Below are 21,334 nucleotides of genomic sequence, written 5' to 3'. Positions count from 1 at the left end.
TCCAGATATCTGCACGCTCATTTTCCAGCAGCACTACTCACAAACAGTCAAAAAGAAGCAACCCAAGTGTATACTCACACAATAGAATATCAGCCAACCTTAAAAGAGAAATTCTGACAAGCATTACAACTTGGATGAACCCTGAGGACATTGTGCAAAGTGAAATAAGCCAGTCACAGAACATGACATGCTACAAGTCCCCTTATGTCACCCTGAAATGATGACATTCAAGACACAGCCAGGCCAGTAGTGGCTGAGGGAGGAGGTGCCTGTACCCCCAAAAGGGCAGCAGGAAGGAGGCTGGTAGTGATGGACTGCCAGACACAAGTCCACACGTGACAACCCTGCTGGAACCCAGTGCCTCTTGCCAAGTGTGTGCAGGAAGCAGGTAGGGTCTGAGTGCTCTTGAACCACGGCTCCAGGAGAGGCTGACGACGGGCACACAGAGCCTCTGGGTTATTTCCTACAACCGCATGCAAGTCCACCACTGATGTGAGAGCTCAAAAACCTTCACAAGTAATACAGTTTAGACTGACTGGTTTTTTTAGGTTTTTTTTTTTTCCTTTTTTTTTTTTTTTTTTGGTCTTTTCTACGGCATTTGGAGGTTCCCAAGCTAGGGGTCAAATCAGAGCTGTAGCCACCCGCCTACACCACAGCCACAGCAACGCCAAATCCAAGCCGTGTCTGCAACCTACACCACAGCTCATGGCAACGCCGGATCCTTAACCCACTGAGCGAGACCAGGGATTGAACCGGAAACCTCATGGGTACTAGTTGGATTCCTCAACCACTGAGCCACGATGGGAACTCCTAAACTGACGGTTTTCAAGTAAGGACAGAAACTCAGTGCCGTTAAGCAGTACCTTCTTCCATGGACTTGGTGAAGTTACACAGAAGCGAAGCCAGTCCCTTCAGACACCCGGCCACAACAGGCAGTTTGGGCTCCCTTACTGTCGATGTCATCTAGAAGAAGAGTTTCATCAAAAAGCTGCATTCATGGAGAAAAATACACCCAATATGTGCAACGAGAAAAGAATATCAGAAAGTTCATCATACCTGGGTCTTAAGTTCACCCAGAAAAGCCCGGAAGAGTTTATCTGAATTATTTATCATTTCACTAGGATGAACTTCACCTAGTACTCCTAGGAGTTCATATATTTTTTCTAAGACTGAAAAATAAATTTTAGACAAATTAAGACCAAAACTGACATTTTAATAAGTTAAATAAAGAGGAAGCTCCCCTGTAGCATAGTGGGGTTAAGCCCCATTGTCGAAGATGTGGCTCAGGTTTGAACTCTGGCCCAACAATTCCCATGTGCTTCGGGTACAGCCAAAAAATGTAAATAAATTTATGTTTTGGAGTTCCCATCGTGGCTCAGTGGTTAATGAATCCGACTAGGAACTATGAGTCTTCGGGTTCGATCCCTGGCCTTGCTCAGTGGGTTAGGGATCCAGTATTGCCGGGAGCTGTGGTATAGGTTGCAGATGCGGCTCAGATCCCCTCATTGCTGTGGCTTTGGTGTAGGCCAGCGGCTACAGCTCCGATTGGACCCCTAGCCTGGGAACCTCCATATGCCATGGGAGCAGCCCAGGAAATGGCAAAAAGACAAAAAAAAAAAAAAAAATTATGTTTTAAAAATGTACAAAGACTTCTGGTTTCAGTTCAGAGGGTTAAGGATAGAACACTGACTCTGTCAGCGTGCAGGCAATCCCTGCCCTCGCTCTCCAGCGTTGCCATGAGCTGCAGTGTAGGTCTCAAGTGTGGCTCAGACCCAGTGTGGCTGTGGTGTAGACCTGCAACTGTATCTCTGATTCTACCCCTAGCCTAGGAACTTCCACATGGCGCAGATGTGGCCGTTAAAAAAAAAAAAAAAAAAAAAAGAATATTTCATTCAAAACAATTTTACAATAAGGTACTTTATGTGCTCAATCTTTTCTGACAAGAAAAGATAATAATTTATTATTATCTTTTATTATTTTAGAGTTGGACACGGGTTGGGAGTTTTCTATTTTAAAAAATCATTTTGTAAAGACTAAAATTTTTAGGAGTTCCCTTCATGGCTCAGCAGTTAACAAACCCAACTAGGATCTATGAGGATGCAGGTTTGATCCGTGGCCTCGCTCAGTGGGTTAAGGATCTGGTGTTGCTGTGACTGTAGGGTAAGCCGGCAGGTGCAGCTCTGATTCAACCCCTAGCCTAGGAACTTCCATATGCGGCGGGTGTGGCCCTAAAAGGTAAAAAAAAAAAAAAAAAAAAAAAAAAAAGATTAAAATTTCTAAAAGCAAAGTCTTTACACATTGCTTTCGTTTCCACATTGGTCTGTTTTCAGCCAAAAAAGTTGATCTGTAAAATATCTAAGTACCTTGATAAAATAAAATTTAAAAAAAAAAAAAAAAAAAAAAAAAAGTTTTGGGGGTTCCTGTTGTGGCTCAGGGGGTTAAGAATCTGATATTGTGTCTGTGAGGATGCAGGTTCGAGCCTTGGCCTCGCTCAGTGGGTTAAGGATCCGGCAGAGCCATCAGCTGTGGCATAGGCCTACAACTGCAGCTCCAATTCAACCCCTAGCCCCAGGATGTCCATATGCCATAGGTGCAGCCATTTAAAAAAAAAAGGAAAACCTAAGTTTCACAGTAATAATTTTTTTTTCACTTTTTTTTAGGGCTAAACCCATAACATACGGAGGTTCCCAGGCTAGGGGTCCAATCAGAGCAACGGCTGCCAGCTTATACCACAGTTATAGCAACGCGGGATCTGAGCCGCATCTACGACCTACACCACAGCTCATGGCAACCCCAGATCCTTAACCCACTGAGCAAGGCCAGGGATTGAACCCACAACCTTATGGTTCCTGGTCAGATTTGTTTCCGCTGCGCCACGACATGAATGCAGTGATAATTTTTTAGCGTAAAATGTTTTTAGCTTTTTTTTAAATCCAAGACCATAGCATGTGGAAGTTCCGGGCCAAGGATCAAACCTATGCCAAAGCAGCAACACAAGCCGTGGCAACAAGGCAATAACAGAATTCCAAATTTCTTAAAATATTTTACAATAATATTTAAATATAAATCTCACCTGTATCTGATATTTTTGTTTTCAATGCAAGTTCTCCATAGAATTTGCTAAATAATTCTCCAACTTTAAATTCATCCATGAGTCTAGAGCTTCTCAAAGTCTGAAGTAACTGAAAGAGTGCAAGTCAGCAAAGTTTACAGAGGATGGAGGGAACCGACTTTGCACACAGCACAGGCCCACAACCGTGGACCTTGGGGCACTCGTGCTTGACCTATACTCACGCTTGACCCATCAGGACTCTTCTCCAGCCAAATTATTTGGGAGGTGGAATTTGAGGTGGGTGGTGGAAAAATAGGGTTTACAAAAGCAAGAGGATGTAGACTTAAGAAAAGTTATCACTAGACCCATGATCTCAGGCACTGAGGCCAAGAAGGACCAAACAGACCCAAAGAAATCCTAAGACAGACAAGATAAGAGAGATGCATCTAAGACCAAGACCCAGGTGAGCGTGAGCCCCTACAACCACTAAAAACAACACACAGGCCCCTCTGGAAAACATTCAAAGGCACAATGAGGAGGAGCCTGGCAGCTCTTAGCAGCATTAGGTTTTAGGAGCAAGTCAGTTCCTCAGCTGTCTTCCCCCTCATCCCCCTCACAACCCCAAATTCTTCCCTTGCTTCCCAAAAGGGTCTGAAGGCAAAATACCAAGACATTATTAGGTGATGGCTGGGAAACGTGCATCCTCCCCACACGTGGATGTGATCTGAGCTTATCCCAAAACCTCTCACCCAAAACATAACCCCAAACTCCAGCTTTCTATTTAAGTTACACTTAATATGAAACACATGCACTTGGAAATTTTTTTTAATTACCTTAATAAGAAGATCTAGGGCTGGAATCTTACATTTAGCGGCTTTATCTTTTGTGTAAACACTGGTACAAGTATTCTAGGTTTTAAAAGGAGATATTCCAAATCATCAATAAGATCTTAGTTGTTTAACTAAGATTTAACAACAACTAAAGTTACTTCTGAGAAGAGCAGCACCAAAATACAACACACTCCCATTTACTACTTCTTGACTAGGACCTCACTTCATTAAATTAAAAAAAAAAAGCCCACTGCATTTCTAACACAATCAAGCAGACATAAGTAAACTCGAAAAAAAAAAAAAGAGAGAGAGAAAGAAATAAATAAGCTCCCCAATGAGAAATGTAGACATAAAATCAAAATCCAAGTTTAATCTACACCGTTAAGTTACAATGGACTTTGGTACACAAGGTATGTTTTTTCCTCCTTACCTTAATATCGAGAGAATAAGGTGTGATCTTCTGGCCAATTTTTTCTAAGAAAATATATAAAAACTTTAAGGCTTCTTCTCTACAATCACGAAACTATAATTAAAAAAAAAATCATAGTATACATGAGTAAGAATCACAGTCCCTCAACATGAAGGCATATCAAGAAGAATAAAATGGAAATCTTCAACTTACTTCATCAATGCTAAGTGATTTCCGAACAAATACAAGCACACCAAAATCTTTGGAAAAAACTAAGGAAGTCTGTAATGCTGTAAAAAAGCAACAAATTAGTAAACTGCCAAGAAGTACTCTATAAATGCCCCCTAAAGCTGTTGCCTTTTGAGTGATAAAACACTAGCCTAAGGCGGCCATATTTTGGCAAGGAAAACAGGAAGTTCTAGATGACGTTCCATAGGGATAAGGTAGGCAGAATAATGGTCCCAAAGATGTCCATATCCTAACTTCTAGTGTCACACCTGTCAGTATGCTCACTTTACATGGCAAATGAAAATTAGTTGCCTGTGGAACTAAGGTCACTACTCAGCTGTCCTTAAACTGGGGAGACTGTTGGGCCACCTGGGGCCCCAGTTCACTCAAAAGGGCCTTCACAAGAGGAAGAGGGGAGGAAGATGGGTAATCAGAGAACATAAGGATTCCACCTGTGTTGCCCGACCCACTGCTGCTGGCTTTGAAGATAGGGAGGAATAGTCCTCGAACTGCACATGCCTTCTAGAAGCAAGGAGCACCAGCAAGAAGAAAAGGGACCTCTCTCCTACAGCTGCAAGGAGCTCAATTCTGCTAACAACCTGAATGAAAAAGGACATGAATTCTTCCCCAAGGGCTGTAGAAAAAGGAAAGGGGACATGCCTGCTACCTTGGTTTTAGCTTGATGAGAGGCCTGCTGGGCTTCCAAAACTTTAACAACCCTGTGTTGATTTAAACACTAAGCTTGTGTTATGTCTGAGAAGGGGTAGAATATCAATACACTTCTGGATAACCTCTCAAGAGAATAGACATACGCTGAATATTCCCAGTGAAACTTTTGGAAGATGGACTGGCGGGTTTAGGCGAGAGTGACGTGGAAGAAAACACTATCCTCTCGATTACCCTCCCCACTGTGGAGAGCAATGATGGCCCAATTCAGGGCATTGATTTATGGCCGCAGGGGACACGGGGAAATGCCCGGCCCAGAGGGCAAGGAGGGAGCCTTCACCCCCTGCGCCAGGAGCATGAACCCGCACCTCTGCGGTCCGAGCCGCTGCAATCGGATTCTTAACCCACTGCGCACAGCGGGAACTCCCTCACCACCCTCGGCTTTGCTTTAAATACCTCAACTCTGCCGTTAAGAGGCAGCTGTTAAACCACTTTTGAACACATCACAAATTCTGAGGACCCAGTTCAAACACCGCCCTAGTCGCCCACGCTGGACCAGCCGACGGAAGCGAGGAACCGTACCCACCCAACAGCGCCGGGCCGGAGCTCAGCACGCACTCCTGCCCCAGACCACGCAGCAACTGACAACTGGCCACCGCCGCGCTGCAGCGGTCGGAGGCCGACAAGGACTCCTGCAGCTGCAGCAGGGAGAGCCGCACGCCGGACCCCGAATCAGCCATGACGGCGGAGGATCGCGCCTGCGCACACCAGGCCCCGGCCCAGAAGTGCGGTGGCGCAGGGGGTGGGGCTGTGGGCGGGGCTTCGCGGACCTGCAAGGTTCCCGGGCGCTTGCGCACACACTTTCCGGTCCTTGAAATGCCTTCGATTCGGTTTTCCGTGCTGAAACCTTTCCCGGGACCCTCGAGGGGGTCTCCCTGTAGGAATAGTGACTTACTTACACGTACTTTAAGATTTGGGGAGGGTTATGAACGTGGGGTCCACAGTACCCTTAAAACAAAACGTTAGAACTTGGGGAGAGTCAGGAATTCAACGGCTCGACCTCCAGAAGTAGATGCGGAGGACAGGTGGCGAATTGACCAAGTGCCCCAGGCAGAAAGAGACAGGCCAGGGCTCGGATCAGGGACGACAGCTAGCCCTGTGTAAGGAGCAGGGACGTATCCTTTGGACTTCCAAAGGACGCAGGAGCGGCTCCACCAAGGAACGCCCTTTGGCGCCTGGACCCTGAACGCAGTCAGGCGATCTCCCTAGATTTCCCGCGAAATCGCGCTCCAGTCGCGGACAAGACCACTCGAGCCGGGGAGTTCTGCGTCAGTCTCCTGCGGGGCGCGTGGGGAGGCCGTCTAGCTTCCCCTGCTGCTACACAGTGGTCCTTTCCGGAAGCAGGGCGCCGCTCTGATTGGTGGGCTGCCGCCAGGGGGCGGAGACAACGGTGCCGCCGGCGGGAAACCTGGGCCCTGCTGGAGCAAAGCAAGCGCGACCCTCAGGTGTGGCCCCGCGGGTCGGCGGGGCTGGGGGAAGGGCTGAGAGGAAGGGGTTCAGGAACGCGGGAAGAAGGCGGGCGTCCATCTGGGAGGATCCACTCGAGCCAGTATCCCTGTCGTGCAGCCAGCCATGTCGTCCCCGGCGTCCACCCCAAGCCGTCGCAGCACTCGGCGGGCCGCCCCTACGCAGCCAGGTGAATACCCGGGGTTGGGCTGTGCCCCGTGGGGTCCCCGGGGAGGGCAGGCGGGCAGTGCCGGGTCAGCCCCGAGTCCCCAGTCTCCGTGCGGCTCCGGGGCCACCTGCGCCGACGCCGCCATGCCCTTCCCCTTAGGCCAGGACCCCCCGTCAGCTGGAGAACCTCAGCTGCTGCCCTTGTCGCCAGGCATCGAGCTCCGCAGCTCGCCCCGTGCGCCGTCGGCAGGTTAGCCACCCGGTCGGGGTTCGGGGGTCCGCAGGATTGGGAGGTGGCTGGGGTGGGGTGCTCCCAGGTGGGGGTAGTGAACGAGAATCAGGCCCCTGCGCTCACCCCATGGGACCCGGTCCCCAGGGGCCCCCCTGGACCTGGACATGAGCTCGCCGCTGACCTACGGCACCCCAAGCTCAAGAGTGGAGGGCACCCCAAGGAGTGGCGTTCGTGGTACACCGGTGCGGCAGAGGCCCGACCTGGGGTCGGCGCGCAAGGGGCTGCAGGTGGACTTGCACTCGGACGGGGTGAGTGCTGGGCGGTCCCGGGCATAGGGGCCGGGCGAGGTGAGCCATCCCCGTGACCCTGCTCACGTCGTCTTTTCCTATACAGCCGGCCGCAGAGGATATAGTGGCAAGCGAGCAGTCTTTGGGCCAGAAGCTCGTGATTTGGGGAACAGATGTAAATGTGGCAACGTGCAAAGAAAATTTTCAGGTGAGATATTTGTCATCCTGCAGGCTCCAGAAATGGCTGGAAGAAAGTGTTTGTAACTGCATCTAAGTAACCTGTGATATTTAGGGGCAGATCCTTATGTAGCTGACAAGTTTTTAAGAAGAGAAATATGGCTGTCTCCAAATTGACACACTATTTTTTTCGAAGTATAGTTGATTTACAATATTGTGTTATTTTCATGTGTATAGAAAAGTGATTTAGTTATTATATGTGTTTTTTTGTTTATATTCCATTATAGGTTATTATACTGACTATAACTTCCTGTGCTATACAGTAAACCCATATTGCCCTTCTATCTTAAATATAGCACTTGTGTCTGTTAATCCCATATTCCTAATTTCTCCCTCCTTTCCTCTCCCCTTGATAACCGTAAATTTGTTTTCTTTTTTCTTTTTTTTTATCACAGTTGACCATAAGTTTGCTTTCTATGTCTGTGTGTTTCTGTTTTGTGTATAGATTTATTTGTGTTTATAGATGCCACACATAAGTGATATCATATAGCATTTGTCTTTTTCTTACCTGACATTTCATTAAGTATAATGTTCTCTAGACCCATCAATGTTGCTGCAAACAGCAATTTTTCAATTTTTATGGCTGAGTAGTATTACTGTGTATGTCTTTTCTTCTCATATCTTATTAAGCCAGTTTTCTGTTGATGGGCACTTGGGTTGTTTCCACGTCTTGACTAACCTGAAAAGATATATGCACCCCAATGTTTATAACTTTGTTTTGTATAGTTGCTTATTCCTACCTGCATTAAGCTTAATGTTTTTCTCTCCCCATTAAGAGATTTATTCAGCGTTTTATCGATCCTCTGGCTAAAGAAGAAGAAAATGTTGGCATAGACATTACTGAACCTCTGTACATGCAGCGACTTGGGGAGGTAATCAAATATGCTCACCTCAAAACTCAAAGTAGGTGGTAAAACAATTAGCAGAATATAAATTGTTTTTTCTGTTTCATAGATTAACATTACTGGAGAGCCATTTTTGAACGTAAACTGTGAACACATAAAATCATTTGACACAAATCTGTACAGACAGCTCATCTGCTACCCACAGGTAAGGACTTGGCCTTCACCTTGGGAAACTACAGTAGGCATCTAGAGCGTGTGCCGGGTTTCCGGACAGTAGAATTAACTTCATAGCAGACAGACTATGCCTCCAAAGCAAAACAACTTCTTAAAACCCTGTTCTTTCTTCTCTAAGAGGAACACTTTTCCACACTTCAACATTTGAAACTGGGGCGTGTGGTAATGTCAACAGCATGTCGTGGAGTTCCCGTTGTGGTGCAGCGGAAATGAATCCGACTAGGAACCATGAGGTTGCAGGTTCAACCCCTGGCCTCGCTCAGTGAGTTAAGGATCCGGCATTGCCGTGAGCTGTGGTGTAGATCACAGACGTGGCTCAGATCTGGCGTTGCTTTGGCTCTGGCATAGGCCAGCAGCAACAGCCCTGATTAGACCCCTAGCCTGGGAAACTCCATATGCCATGGGTGCGGCCCTAAAAAGGACAAAAGATCAAACAAATGAAAAAACAGCATGCCGTAACTGAACTGGCCATGTGTCTTTCTATATAAAATTATGGTGACTTATAATTGACAGCTTGTTGGGTTTGGTGACTTAAAGTATCTTAAATGGAAACGTTTCCTAGGTGTGTTCCCATTCCTACAGTCTAACAGGATACATTAACCTACTAAGTTCAGGTTTTATCAACAAAATAGCAGCTACATGGAATCTAGCTTGAGGCTTTGAAGGCAGGTACACTTGGTTTTGCTTTATTTTTAAGTTGAGAGCTAAGTTTTATTTGGGGTGAAATTAGGACTTAAGCCTGGGAGGTAGCAGCTCAGGTAACCTCGAGAAAAGGCTCCCAGACTTGGTTTTAAATCCTGATTTTGCTGCTAAGTAACTGAGACTTTGGTCCAGTTCCTCAGCTTCCAAGAGGCTGTTTCCTTATCTGCAAAATGGGGAATAGGTATTAAAAAATTTGAATGAATATTTTGATATCATTTTGTTATAGAGAAAAAGTAAGTCATGAGAGGATGAGGTTCTATTACTAAGCTCATGTAACTACAGTATCATAAAGGCAACTTTTTTGGGTATGGCATGCAGAAGTTCCCAGGCCAGGGATCGAACCCTCACCACAAGGGAACTCCATGAAGGCACTATTGTCTGTCTGGTATTATTTAACTCAAGTGGGAATATGCAGAGGTGAGAGAGTTCAGGGTGCCCAAGGGTTTGTAAACAGCATGTCTGTGATTTTACAAGGTAACGTTTTTGGATTATGCAGGTTGTGAGTTTTTGTGGGGTTTTTTTGTTTCTTGCTTTGATGCTTTGCTAACATGAGTTGCTTTATTATATTTAAGACTATATTGGGAGTTCCCATCATGGACAGCAGAAACGAATCTGACTAGGAACCATGAGGTTGCAGGTTTGATCCCTGGCCTCGCTCAGTGGGTTAAGGATCTGGCATTGCTGTGAGCTGTGGTGTGGGTCGCAGACGTGGCTTGGATCCTGCATTGCTGTGGCTCTGGCGCAGGCTGGCAGCAACAGCTGCAATTTGACCCCTGGCCTGGGAACTTCCATATTCTACAAGTGCAGCCCTAAAAAGACAAAAAATAAAAAAATAAGAATATATTGAAATAAGAACACAAACACAGCCTGCATTATGTTTGTTTTTAAAGGAAGTTATCCCAACTTTCGACATGGCTGTCAATGAGATCTTCTTTGACCGTTATCCTGACTCGATCTTAGAACATCAGATTCAAGTAAGACCATTCAATGCATTGAAGACTAAGAATATGAGGAACCTGAATCCAGAAGGTGATTTTTCTTCCACTTTTACTGAGATAGAGATGACATATAGAGGGTAACACTTTTAATAGCAGGAAAATACCTTATGTGAAAGTAAACAAAAACCTCATCAAGGAACTTTAAAAGCATTGGTTGTGGGCTATAAATTGACAAGACCTAGTGACAGATCCAGTCACCCATAAGCTTTTAGATCCACCATACCTATTGTTACCTAAAGTAAAACCATAAAAAAGATACCATAACTCGGTAGCTCTCTAAATTCAGGGTCAGTGTTGAAAACAAATATAAAATGCAGTCCCTGCCCTGAAGCTTACAGAAGAAATGGTGGAAGAGGCAGAAGCATGTGGTGGGTAAGTCTCAGCCCAAGTAGAGGCAGTGCCGGTCCAGTGGGAAGGATTGGGAAGCAGACCTAAGGGCTTCACTCTAGACAGAAAGAAGGGATGTGAGCAGAAGTGAAGCAAGACTTCAGACAGGACGTGATGGCTGCAGCAGGGATGTCTGGGTGGGGCCTGAGGAGCTTAGGCTTTTAATCCTAAGCCAGTGGGGAGCCATTGATCCTTTCTGAGGAGAAAGAATTTCTCCTGAGAAGTTCCTGAGTATGCAGGGTATGTTCAAGTGCAGTTAGGATGCTCCACCATGGACGGTGCCTATAGGAGTGAAAACACAGGGCAGATGTGATGGTTGAGTGAGGTATAAAAGCTGTAGGAAATTAGCAAGTACTCCTGTAGGTAAATGTGCTAAAGGCGCAAATCTCAGTAAAAGCGAAACAACCAATAAACAGCAGCAAATATTGGACTTGGCCATTTACGAAGGAAGAGTCATATTTTCCCTTGGGAACTTGACTCTGGTACCATCCCCACACTGGGAGGTTGTGGAGGGACCCTGGTGGGTAGGAGTTGTCCAGATGAGGGTGCTGGGCTGCTTTATTACTAAAGGGCAAGTTCCAGGGAGGTTGGCAATGACCATGGTTGTGGAAGTCAAGAAACTTCCAGAGATCCAACCATCACAACAGCTACATTTTAAAAGAAGAGGAGGGTTGGTGGGAGGGAGCAGGAGGTTGGGGGGGCACCAGATGGCAGAGGCCACGTGAGCCCTGGTGAGAGCTGGCGGCCTGAGAAGCTCAGCTGTGGGGAAGGTGGTTCTCTGCAGGGTGCTAGTCCTCAGCAGCAGGGGGGCCCGACTCCTGCCCCATGGGTGAGGCTGCGGAGGCTCAGCCTGTTCCCAAGGGCACACGGGAACCCCACCCAGCCCACCCGCCTACCTGGTTCACTAGGAGCCAGGGTCCCCGCGTGTGGCAAGAGTGAGGTCCAGGCGAGGGAACAACATGGGCAAAAGCATGGAGGCAAAAAGTGGAGCTGGACAGGAGGCAGACGAGGGAAGAGATGGGGGTGCCTGGGACAGGGCCCCAGCAAAGAAACAACAGACAAGCAATGGTGTTTGACGTGGGGATGGCCCCTGTGACTGTAGGAGATGGTCACAAGCATGGCTCTCGGCTGCATCCTGGGGCCCACATCTCCAGGTAGCCTTTGCTTGGCCCAGCTCAGCACGGGTAAGTGGACCTAAGGGGTTGGGGGGAGCAAGCCAGACACGGGAAGCGTGTCTGAGGCCAGACCCCAGGGTAGCCAGCGAGACGTCTGCTCTGTGACCCTGGCCATCCCGACACCTCAGTTGAGGCCCTCCTGGCTGGACGTCTGCTCCAGCTCAGAGAGGACAGCTGCCCTCTCCCCACCCTGCAGACATCGACCAGCTCATTGCCATCAGCGGCATGGTGATCAGGACGTCCCAGCTGATCCCCGAGATGCAGGAGGCCTTCTTCCAGTGCCAGGTGTGCGCCCACACGGCCCGGGTGGAGATAGACCGAGGCCGCATTGCGGAGCCCGGCACCTGCGAGCGCTGCCACACCACCCACAGCATGGCGCTCATCCACAACCGCTCCGTCTTCTCCGACAAGCAGATGGTGCGTGCCCCTCCACATGCCCTCTCCACTCCGGACCCCTGAAACCGCACTTCATTTGCTCTGGGGCAGGCGGGCTCATTAGAGGCCTGGGCCGGGCCCTGGGTGCTCCTCTGGGGTCTTGCCAGGGGCAGGGGTTCTGTAAGGGAGCATCCTCAGTTTAGCATCACTTGTGATTAAGTCAAATTTAATGAGATGCTTCTGTGGGAAATACTAAGGTTGGAGAGTCTCTAGCCCATCAGGCAGGCACATGTAAAACCTGAAGGTCCCCAAACGTGGAGGCTAAGTCTGTCAGCTGGCAGGTGGGTGACCCGGCAGCCACTGGGCTGAGAGTGTGTGCCGGCTTCTCGTGCACACTTTATTCCATAGCAGGTTTAATGTGAAAATCTTCCCAAGGAGGTGGAAATAGCTGTGAGCGGGGAGGGCGCGGCCTGTCTTGAGGGTCTGCACGGCTCTTTCAGATCAAGCTCCAGGAGTCTCCTGAGGACATGCCCGCTGGCCAGACACCACACACAGTCGTCCTCTTTGCTCACAACGACTTGGTGGACAAGGTCCAGCCTGGGGACAGAGTGCACGTCACAGGTGAGGGCTGTGTCCCCTGCGTCACCTCTTCTCTGTCTCAGCTGTGTGCTTCTTGACCTGATGGCCCTGGTGTCTCAAGAAGGAGCTGGCATTGCTGACTCTGCCGCCTTCCCAAACACTTGGTTCAGGTCTAACCTTTTTCTGGTAGGAGGACAGGCGGCCTCAGTGTCACCAAGGCGGCTGTGCCAGGACATGCTCCCCCTGGTGCCCCACAGCATGCCGCCCTCGTCCTAGAGCATGGGCGCTGAATTTGGCCGTGGGGTCCAGCAACTGTCACTCAGCCTTAAGTTATGGAAGCCTTGGCGGGGAAGGCAACGTGGTGTCCCCAAAGGCTGTAGGCTGTCCCACTGTTACTGCCAGAAATAACCTATGAGTGGTAGGACTTCCTCTCTTTACAGGTTTTCGGTATAAGATCACAGTGTTTGTTTCAGTCAGATAGTTATAACTAGATTCAGTACATCTGGTTTAAGAGAAATGAAAATTGTTTCAAACAAAGGTGTAAGCAGCGCGTCCTGTAGAGACAGTGGTTTGTATCACCTTGGCAGCTGTGCCCAGAGCCGTGCCTTGTCTGAGTTGCCCACCTCGGGTGGTGAGAGTAACCCTTTGTGCCCTCAGGCATCTACCGAGCTGTCCCCATCCGCATCAACCCCAGAGTGAGCAACGTGAAGTCTGTCTACAAAACCCACATTGACGTCATTCACTACCGCAAAACCGACTCCAAACGTCTGCACGGCCTCGATGAAGAGGCGGAGCAGAAACTTTTCTCAGAGAAACGTGTGGAATTGCTTAAGGAGCTTTCCAGAAAACCAGACATTTACGAGAGACTTGCTTCAGCCTTGGCTCCGAGCATTTATGAACACGAAGATATAAAGAAGGTAAGGCGGGCTGGGGTTTCGGGCCCTCTGGGTAAACAGCCTCAAGGAACTAAGAGCCAGGCTCAGGGCCATGCCTGGCGGGACGGCTCGGCCGGTGTCACAGCTGCAGAGCACTTGCCTCCTGCCCCTGGTCCTCCTGCGCTCTGGTGACTAACACTGTTCACCGGGTAGAAAAGCGCCTCAAGCATTCAGCCACGTTTCCACCGCTGGCTGTTGGTGACTGGGCCTGTCTGTGTCCAGGGAATCTTGCTTCAGCTCTTTGGCGGAACAAGGAAGGACTTCAGCCACACAGGGAGAGGCAAGTTCCGGGCCGAGATCAACATCCTGCTGTGCGGGGACCCCGGGACCAGCAAGTCCCAGCTGCTGCAGTACGTGTACAACCTGGTGCCGCGGGGCCAGTACACATCCGGGAAGGGCTCCAGTGCCGTCGGCCTCACCGCCTATGTCACCAAGGACCCCGAGACGCGGCAGCTCGTGCTGCAGACGGGGGCCCTGGTCCTGAGTGACAATGGCATCTGCTGCATCGACGAGTTCGACAAGATGAACGAGAGCACGCGGTCGGTGCTGCACGAGGTCATGGAGCAGCAGACACTCTCCATCGCCAAGGTGACATACCGGGGCCTGGAGCTCAGGCTCTGGGTATTTTCCTGTCACTGTCCTCATAGAACTCAAGTTTGTCCTAAATGTTGTGCGAGGGGTCAGTTCCTGAGAAAGATGTGTTCAGAGCAAAAGCTGATCTGAAACAGCACAAATCTGACTCAGGGCGCTGTCCCTGGTGGTGAGGTCACTGTGCTAGGCCCTGTGGCTCGTGGTGACAGCAGGTCCCTGACAGAGGGACTAAGGCTTCTAACTGCACTGTACCTCTACTAGGCTGGGATCATCTGTCAGCTCAACGCCCGCACCTCCATCCTGGCAGCTGCAAACCCTATCGAGTCTCAGTGGAACCCGAAAAAAACCACCATTGAAAACATCCAGCTGCCCCACACACTGTTATCGAGGTATGGAAGTGTATTTTTATGGAAGATGGTTATGCTTTGCTCATTTAGAAAGGCTTGGGGGTGAGATGAAGAGAAGGAAATAGTTGAGTTCCCACTGTGGCACCGTGGGTTAAGGATCCAGCTTCTCCCTGTAAGTGGCACAGTGGCTTAGGGATCCGGCATTGCCACGCTATGGAGTAGGTCACAGCTGCAGGTCCGATTCGACCCTTGGCCTGGGAATTTCTGTGTGCCACGGGGGTGGCCGAAAGGAAGCACCAAGACAATGCGTGCCACCGTCATAAGCTGTTCACTGCAATGTAGATGTCTGCAGATCCGGTCGTCACGGGTTTTCAAGATGAGGACTGTGTGTTTCTCTGCTCCCCTGAAGTAGGCTTGTGTTTTCACCTTGGCCCTTGCAGAAGCCTGTCTCTGTGGGCACGGGGTCCTACAGCCGCTGTAGGGTCAGCAGCAAAGTGCAGAGAGCAGCTTCGTGTGGTAGAAAAGGTTCTGAAAATGTAGCTGGTGGAAAAGGAGTCACGTAGCCCACACTTTTCTCAGACATAGGTGTATTTCATAAGCAGATTTTAGATTTCGATGGCTCAACTCTTTTAACAAATGGTTCCTTTCCCCTGGAACTGTTGAATTATTTCCATTTGCATCTTCAGTCTTCAGAACTGTCACGGTGTTTCCCGACTCAGGAGCCTCTGGTGCCTGAGAGCTGCAGGGAGCATGCGCTCAAGGTGTGCACCTGGGCATCCCTGCAGGTGCACTGCTGTCTCCACAGGGAACCTTGACCATGTCTTCTCAGGTTTGACCTCATCTTCCTCATGCTGGACCCCCAGGACGAAGCCTATGACCGGCGTCTGGCGCACCACCTGGTGTCCCTGTACTACCAAAGCGAGGAGCAGGCGCAGGAGGAGGTCATGGACATGGCAGTGCTCAGGGACTACATCGCCTATGCACACAGCACCGTCCTGCCCCGGCTGAGCCAGGACGCCAGCCAGGCGCTCATCGAGGTACCAGGTCCGCTCGAGGCTGCCTAAGGCCCGAGCACTGTGGGCGCTATGCAGCCTCTGAAGCAGCCAGTGTTTGGGCAAGAGCAACAGACGCTCTTCTGCAACTACTTTCCCTCCTGTGTTGCATAACTGACTTTTCCAAATGTCGAAAGGGGAAAGGATTCATTTCTACATGTTAAGCACTTTTTTTCTATTTAAATACTTGTAAACATGGTATCCTTAAGACCTGAGCCAAAATAGAGGTGGTGCTACTTAGTTTTGTAACTCTGGTCTTCATCTACTTGTTTTTATGTTCACTTTTCAGCAACTTTTACATGGGCAGCACTGCATGAAGACACACATCAGGTTATTCACACATGATACTAAGGAAGTTCCTGATGTTTTGTTGGGCTGCTTTTTTTTTCAGCCATACTTGCAGTATGCGGAAGTTTCCAGGGCAGGATCAAACCCACACCACAGCAATGACGATACTAGACCACTGTAGAACTCCTTTTTCTGTTTGTTGGGGATTTTTATTCGCTCTTGATGGGCTTTACATCCTGACACAGGCCCCAAAAAATGCTCTGATGAGAGTTACACCTGATAGGCAACTGCCCATCTATATCATCTCGATGGAATTTGTCATCCATACGTGCATTTAAACAGTTGACCTCATTGCACGTTAGCCCAGTAACCCTTGGCTGCTGTGTAAACAGGCCAGATGGGTTCCTGATACAGCCCATCCTCTGAGCACCAGGCCCCTGTGTGTCCTGGGCAGACCCCTCGGCCCTAACAGTTTGAGGCCCGAGCTGGACCTGGCTCTTGCCCCCCTCTTGGTCTGCACAGAGAGGTGGGTAGGGGTTTGGTTTGCTTCTGGGGAGCCCAAGCAACCAGGGTTCAGACGTCATCATGCAAGAAGTGGCAGCTTGTCTGTGTGTTCGCAGGCTTATGTGGACATGAGGAAGATTGGCAGCAGCCGAGGGATGGTGTCCGCGTACCCCCGGCAGCTGGAGTCACTGATCCGTCTAGCCGAAGCCCACGCCAAAGTGCGCTTTTCAAACAAGGTAGAGGCAGTTGACGTGGAGGAGGCGAAGCGCCTGCACCGGGAGGCCCTAAAGCAGTCTGCGACCGACCCTCGGACCGGCATTGTGGACATTTCCATCCTGACCACAGGTGCGCTGCACGGGCACCGTGTCCCTCCCCAGACTGGTGGGGGTTGTGAGAGACAGACATGCCCACGCAGCAGTGTCTGACTGCAGAGGGCTTCGTGCTGTCCAGCATCCTGGGCGAGGGCAGCTCTGCTTCTATGCGGACGGCCTGGGCTGCTCAGTGGAAAGTCACAGCTTTGTGCTTATAGAAAATGGGAAGCAATTCAGAACTTGTTCTGACTTTGAGTGTATTCTGGCACTCAGCCACCATCCCCTAACCTTTTTTGGTGACGTGACTAAAGAAACATTAATAGAAATTTAAAACATTTTCACTTTGTTATAGCAGAAATGTCTTCATTAATTTCTTTTAAATCAGGAATGAGTGCCACTTCTCGTAAGCGGAAAGAAGAGTTAGCTGAAGCATTGAAAAAGCTTATTTTATCCAAGGGCAAAACACCAGCCTTGAAATATCAGCAACTTTTTGAAGATATTCGGGGACAGTCTGACATAGTAAGTGTTAATGTGTATATTTTGTTTAATAGAGTTTTCTTTTCCTTTGATGCTGCTTTAAAGTTTTTTTTTCCTGCATCTACCGTTGAAGTAATAACCGTGGATATAGACAAAAGAGAATCACCATCAGGGAACAACTGCAATGAGAATTTTGTTGGGTTTTCCGTTTCTATATGAATGTGGACACGTGGCCTTTGAACCTTATCAGTTTCCGTTTTTGTCACTCACTATTTTTCTTTTTCATCCGTGATACACTCTTAGCATCATCTGTGACGGTGAATAACCTCATAACATATTCAGAGTGTTTGTATATTTTTGCTGTTACACTGTTACTGTCACACATCTTAATAACTATCAAATCTATGTGAGGTAATAAGTTTGTTTGGGAGATAAAACACTTGGATTCCCTTTTGTGAACAAGGGAGGCTGAGCTGTTCACAGAAAGACCTCTGGTCGGATGCCCTCCTCGCCTGCTTTTGTGACACTCTTCTTGGCCCCACAAGGCAGAGCTAAGTGGCTACGCAGAGCAGAGCCTCTCAGCAGGGAATGTTTGCCTCCTGAGTGGGAGCAGGAGACAGTGTGCAGCTGCCAAGAAAGGAGATGCCGCAGTGACAAGGGGCTCCACATACACAACTTCTTTTTCTCTTCTCTCCCTGAAGGCAATTACCAGGGACATGTTTGAAGAAGCACTACGTGCCCTGGCCGATGACGACTTCCTGACGGTGACTGGCAAGACAGTGCGCTTGCTCTGAAGCCCGTGAGCAGCCTTGGGGAGAGCCTCGGGGTCGTTACGGGCTCCTTAGATGTTCAGTTTACTAGAGAGGTGCCGTGCAGAGTAAAGAGCACACGGTGGAGAGTATCTTCCTGTGTCCTCAAGTCCTGCTTCTGAGCACTAGGGCTGGACCATGTACAGACCACAGGAGGCAGCCAGGTGGGTGTTGGCCTTGTGCTGGATCTGTGATGGTGCCTGGAGGGTTCCTGTCCTTGCTGAGTCCTGGCTTGTTCCTTTGGCTACTATGAGGCTGGAAACAGCCCAATGTCTGGTCACTTTCTATTATTTCATCCTAATATGTATCAAACATTTTCCTCAATAAATGATAGAATAAATAATACTTGGTTATCTGGCATTATTTTTCATTACAAAAAAAAGCTTTAATAAACATGGAAATTCATGATGGTGAGTACTTTATCTAAATCATAAAAGAACTAAAATGGAATAAATTTCATTTTATTCAAAAATTACCTCATTCCTAGCAGTCATTCTCCTAAAACCACCATAGGCTAAAATCTTGGGTGGAAATGCTGCTGTGGTAAGTAACCCCTGCAACACAGAAGTCACTGGAGTTTGACAAAGGCTTTGATTGTTTTTTGGCTATACCCTCAACACATGGAAGTTCCCAGGCCAGGGATCAAACCTACACCATAGCAATGACCCAAGCCTCCATAGTGACAGTGTTGGATCCCTAACCTGCTGCAAAGGAGATCTGAATTGGCCTTTTTTTGGGGGGAGGTGCTTTTTAGGGCTGCACCTGTGGCATGTGGAGGTTCCCAGGCTAGGGGTCAAATCAAAGCTACAGCTGCCGGCCTACACCACAGCCACAGCAACGCAGGATCCGAGCTGCGTCTGCAACCTACACTACATCTCACAGCAACACCAGATCTTTAACTGACTGGGCGAGGCCAGGGATCGAACCCACAACCTCATGGTTCCTAGTTGTATTCGTTTCTGCTTCGCCAACACCAGATCTTTTAACTGGCTGAGCGAGGCCAGGGATCGAACCCACAACCTCATGGTTCCTAGTTGTATTCGTTTCTGCTTCGCCACAACGGGAACTCTCATGAATTGGCCTTTTTTATTTAGAATCAACATTCATTAGTAAAGTGTTCATAGAAAATTTTTTTTTCCTTTTGTCATTTCTAAGGCTGCTCACATGGAGGTTCCCAGGCTAGGGGTCTAATTGGAGCTGTAGCCACCGGCCTACGCCAGAGCCACAGCAACTCGGGATCCAAGCCGCGTCTGCAACCTACACTACAGCTCACAGCAACGCTGGGTCCTTAACCCACTGAGCAAGGCCAGGAGGGATCGAACCCACAACCTCATGGTTCCTAGTCGGATTCGCTAACCACTGAGCCACGACAGGAACTCCAAAAATGATTTAATTGAGTGTTTAAACAGCATTAAAATGTTAGTGTGGGTTAAATTTGGTCTCCGTGCGTCCTACTTCTTTCAGTGCCTCCTACTTAGAGGCCATGGTTGGGCTGGGGCAAAGGCCTGGAGCTTTCAGCTCTAGGACCAAGCTTGGCCTTCCAGCTCAGTTCAGTGTGTTTGGATGCTGCTCAAGGTCCAGTCAGGTGGGAAAGTGAGCCCCACCATGCCCGAGTCAGAAGTCTTGAGTCCACGTGTCTCCAGGTGGCTGGTTCTCAGGCCACTGACCAGTTGTGGGGGGCACACCCGTCTCTTGGGACCCAATGAGCAGGGCCACAGCAAGAGCTGCTTTGCCCAAAATTGTCTTTTTTTCTTTTTTCTTTTTTTGGCACAGAGGTGAAAAGCACCACGTCCTAACCAATAGGCCACCAGGGAACTCACTAAATTGTATAAAGTCATCGGAAGTCCTTACACAATTATAAGCTAATTAAAAACCACTGCTACCACCAGGTTCTGGAGCTGATTCCTTTACACAGATTTTTTGGGATTTTTTTGGCCAGGGATTGAATCCAGGCCACAACAGTGACAATGCCCAATCCTTAACCCACTGCACCACTGGAGAATTCCTCCTTTACACAGGTTGTAGACCTGATATGGAAATAAGACAGGGGTTTCCACCAAATGATTCTCAGCCTGCAGAACGGCTGAAACACTGGAAGTTCCAGAACATGTGCTCAGTACCCAGAGCCCCTTGGGAAATAGTGCACCCTGAGGATGTCGACGGAGGTCCTTCCCCCCGCAAGTATACCCTAGAGATATTTTTCCTGAACCTTGTCATTCAACACCAAGATGGAAGTTACTTAACAGCTGCAACTGAAGTTTGGTTCTCGGGGAATGTGAGCTGAATGAATATAATGAGGGTTCCATCCTCGTGTGATGGCTCAATGCTCGTGGGTTCTGAAAGCAGGGAGGGGCTCACCCTCAGTGCAGTGCAGGGACAGGTGCCTGTGAGGTGTTTGTCCCAAAATGGGGCGGGGGGGGGGGAAGCATGCAACATCCATAAGAGGCCATCCTTAAAGGCAGGAAGTCCAGGATTAGAGCTCTGCCCACCCAAGTCCTGAGCTGCCCCCTCAGGGGAGCCTCCCAACAGCTGGAGCCGCCTTACCCCCGAGCAGAAAGGTCAGCCTCATCCCCATGGTCCAAGGTAGTTTCTGAGCACAGGTGTGGCTGCCCAGGCTGGGACCTGAGGACTCAGGCACCTGGTCAGTGAACAGGAAAGGAGAATGTAGGTTCTTCTCACTACAATACAGTTCAGCTTAATTCCTACAAATATTTTTTAAATGTTACAATATAATGTAATTGCATTTCAATTTTTTCCTCTAACTTTGACCCTGAAAGATACCAGACCTGCTAGATGGAACAGCTTTGATTTACACACACAAAGTCACTGTCCTTCCATCATTCGTCATAAATAACAAACTCCACCCAAGGAATCAAAAGTCAGCAAGATTGAAGAGACCCAGAACTTAATGACTCTTTACATGGGGTTAGGTTTGCATGTTTAGTTTGAGAAAAAACTGTTACTTATTAAATCTAAGGTTATTTATTTTTAAAAGGCTGCAATTTAATTTTTTATTTATTTTTTGTCTTTTTTTTAGGGCCGAACCTGTGGCATATGGAGGTTCCCAGGCTAGGGGTCCAATCGGAGCTGTAGCCACCGGCCTATGCCAC

General features: G+C 48.7%; 2 protein-coding genes and 1 long non-coding RNA gene across 5 annotated transcripts in view; 1 reads left to right on the top strand and 2 right to left on the bottom strand.

The window, feature by feature from the left end:
- The window catches only part of PRKDC (protein kinase, DNA-activated, catalytic polypeptide), a 162,772-nt gene extending 156,843 nt beyond the window's left edge, over positions 1 to 5,929 (bottom strand). For all 3 annotated transcript variants that reach the window (XM_021089419.1, XM_021089420.1, XM_021089422.1), the window contains exons 1-7: positions 5,772 to 5,929; positions 4,505 to 4,581; positions 4,313 to 4,405; positions 3,886 to 3,960; positions 3,074 to 3,182; positions 1,057 to 1,169; positions 864 to 963 (exon numbers count right to left, since the gene is read on the bottom strand). In XM_021089419.1, coding sequence (XP_020945078.1) covers positions 864 to 963; positions 1,057 to 1,169; positions 3,074 to 3,182; positions 3,886 to 3,960; positions 4,313 to 4,405; positions 4,505 to 4,581; positions 5,772 to 5,925 — 721 coding nt within the window. In that variant the 5' untranslated portion in view covers positions 5,926 to 5,929. The remainder of the gene's footprint in view (positions 1 to 863; positions 964 to 1,056; positions 1,170 to 3,073; positions 3,183 to 3,885; positions 3,961 to 4,312; positions 4,406 to 4,504; positions 4,582 to 5,771) is intronic.
- On the top strand, positions 6,340 to 18,567 carry MCM4 (minichromosome maintenance complex component 4). Its single transcript, XM_021089418.1, has 17 exons — positions 6,340 to 6,690; positions 6,812 to 6,881; positions 7,020 to 7,109; positions 7,236 to 7,399; positions 7,485 to 7,586; positions 8,392 to 8,487; positions 8,570 to 8,665; positions 10,287 to 10,425; positions 12,153 to 12,373; positions 12,832 to 12,952; positions 13,568 to 13,827; positions 14,068 to 14,433; positions 14,698 to 14,825; positions 15,613 to 15,820; positions 16,744 to 16,972; positions 17,324 to 17,457; positions 18,117 to 18,567. The coding sequence occupies exons 2-17, from the start codon at positions 6,818 to 6,820 to the stop codon at positions 18,207 to 18,209; spliced, it is 2,511 nt and encodes an 836-aa protein (XP_020945077.1). The 5' UTR covers positions 6,340 to 6,690; positions 6,812 to 6,817; the 3' UTR covers positions 18,210 to 18,567.
- Positions 7,816 to 21,334, bottom strand: part of LOC102164310 — a 30,220-nt gene continuing 16,701 nt past the window's right edge. The window contains exons 2-3 of the long non-coding RNA XR_002343341.1: positions 20,769 to 20,862; positions 7,816 to 8,294 (exon numbers count right to left, since the gene is read on the bottom strand). This is a non-coding gene — a long non-coding RNA (uncharacterized LOC102164310). The remainder of the gene's footprint in view (positions 8,295 to 20,768; positions 20,863 to 21,334) is intronic.

Source organism: Sus scrofa, chromosome 4 (assembly GCF_000003025.6).
Source record: "Sus scrofa isolate TJ Tabasco breed Duroc chromosome 4, Sscrofa11.1, whole genome shotgun sequence".
Taxonomy (NCBI): Eukaryota; Metazoa; Chordata; class Mammalia; order Artiodactyla; family Suidae; genus Sus; species Sus scrofa.
This window is presented reverse-complemented; position numbering and strand designations above follow the sequence as displayed.

What these genes read in the sequence shown, in the direction of transcription:
- MCM4 (XM_021089418.1), top strand. Translation starts at nt 6,818, where the DNA reads ATGTCGTCCCCGGCGTCCACCCCAAGCCGTCGCAGCACTCGGCGGGCC. An exon ending in GGCCGCCCCTACGCAGCCAG is followed by an intron (nt 6,882 to 7,019) that starts GTGAATACCCGG and finishes CCTTCCCCTTAG; the next exon opens with GCCAGGACCCCCCGTCAGCT. An exon ending in TCTTCTCCGACAAGCAGATG is followed by an intron (nt 12,374 to 12,831) that starts GTGCGTGCCCCT and finishes CGGCTCTTTCAG; the next exon opens with ATCAAGCTCCAGGAGTCTCC.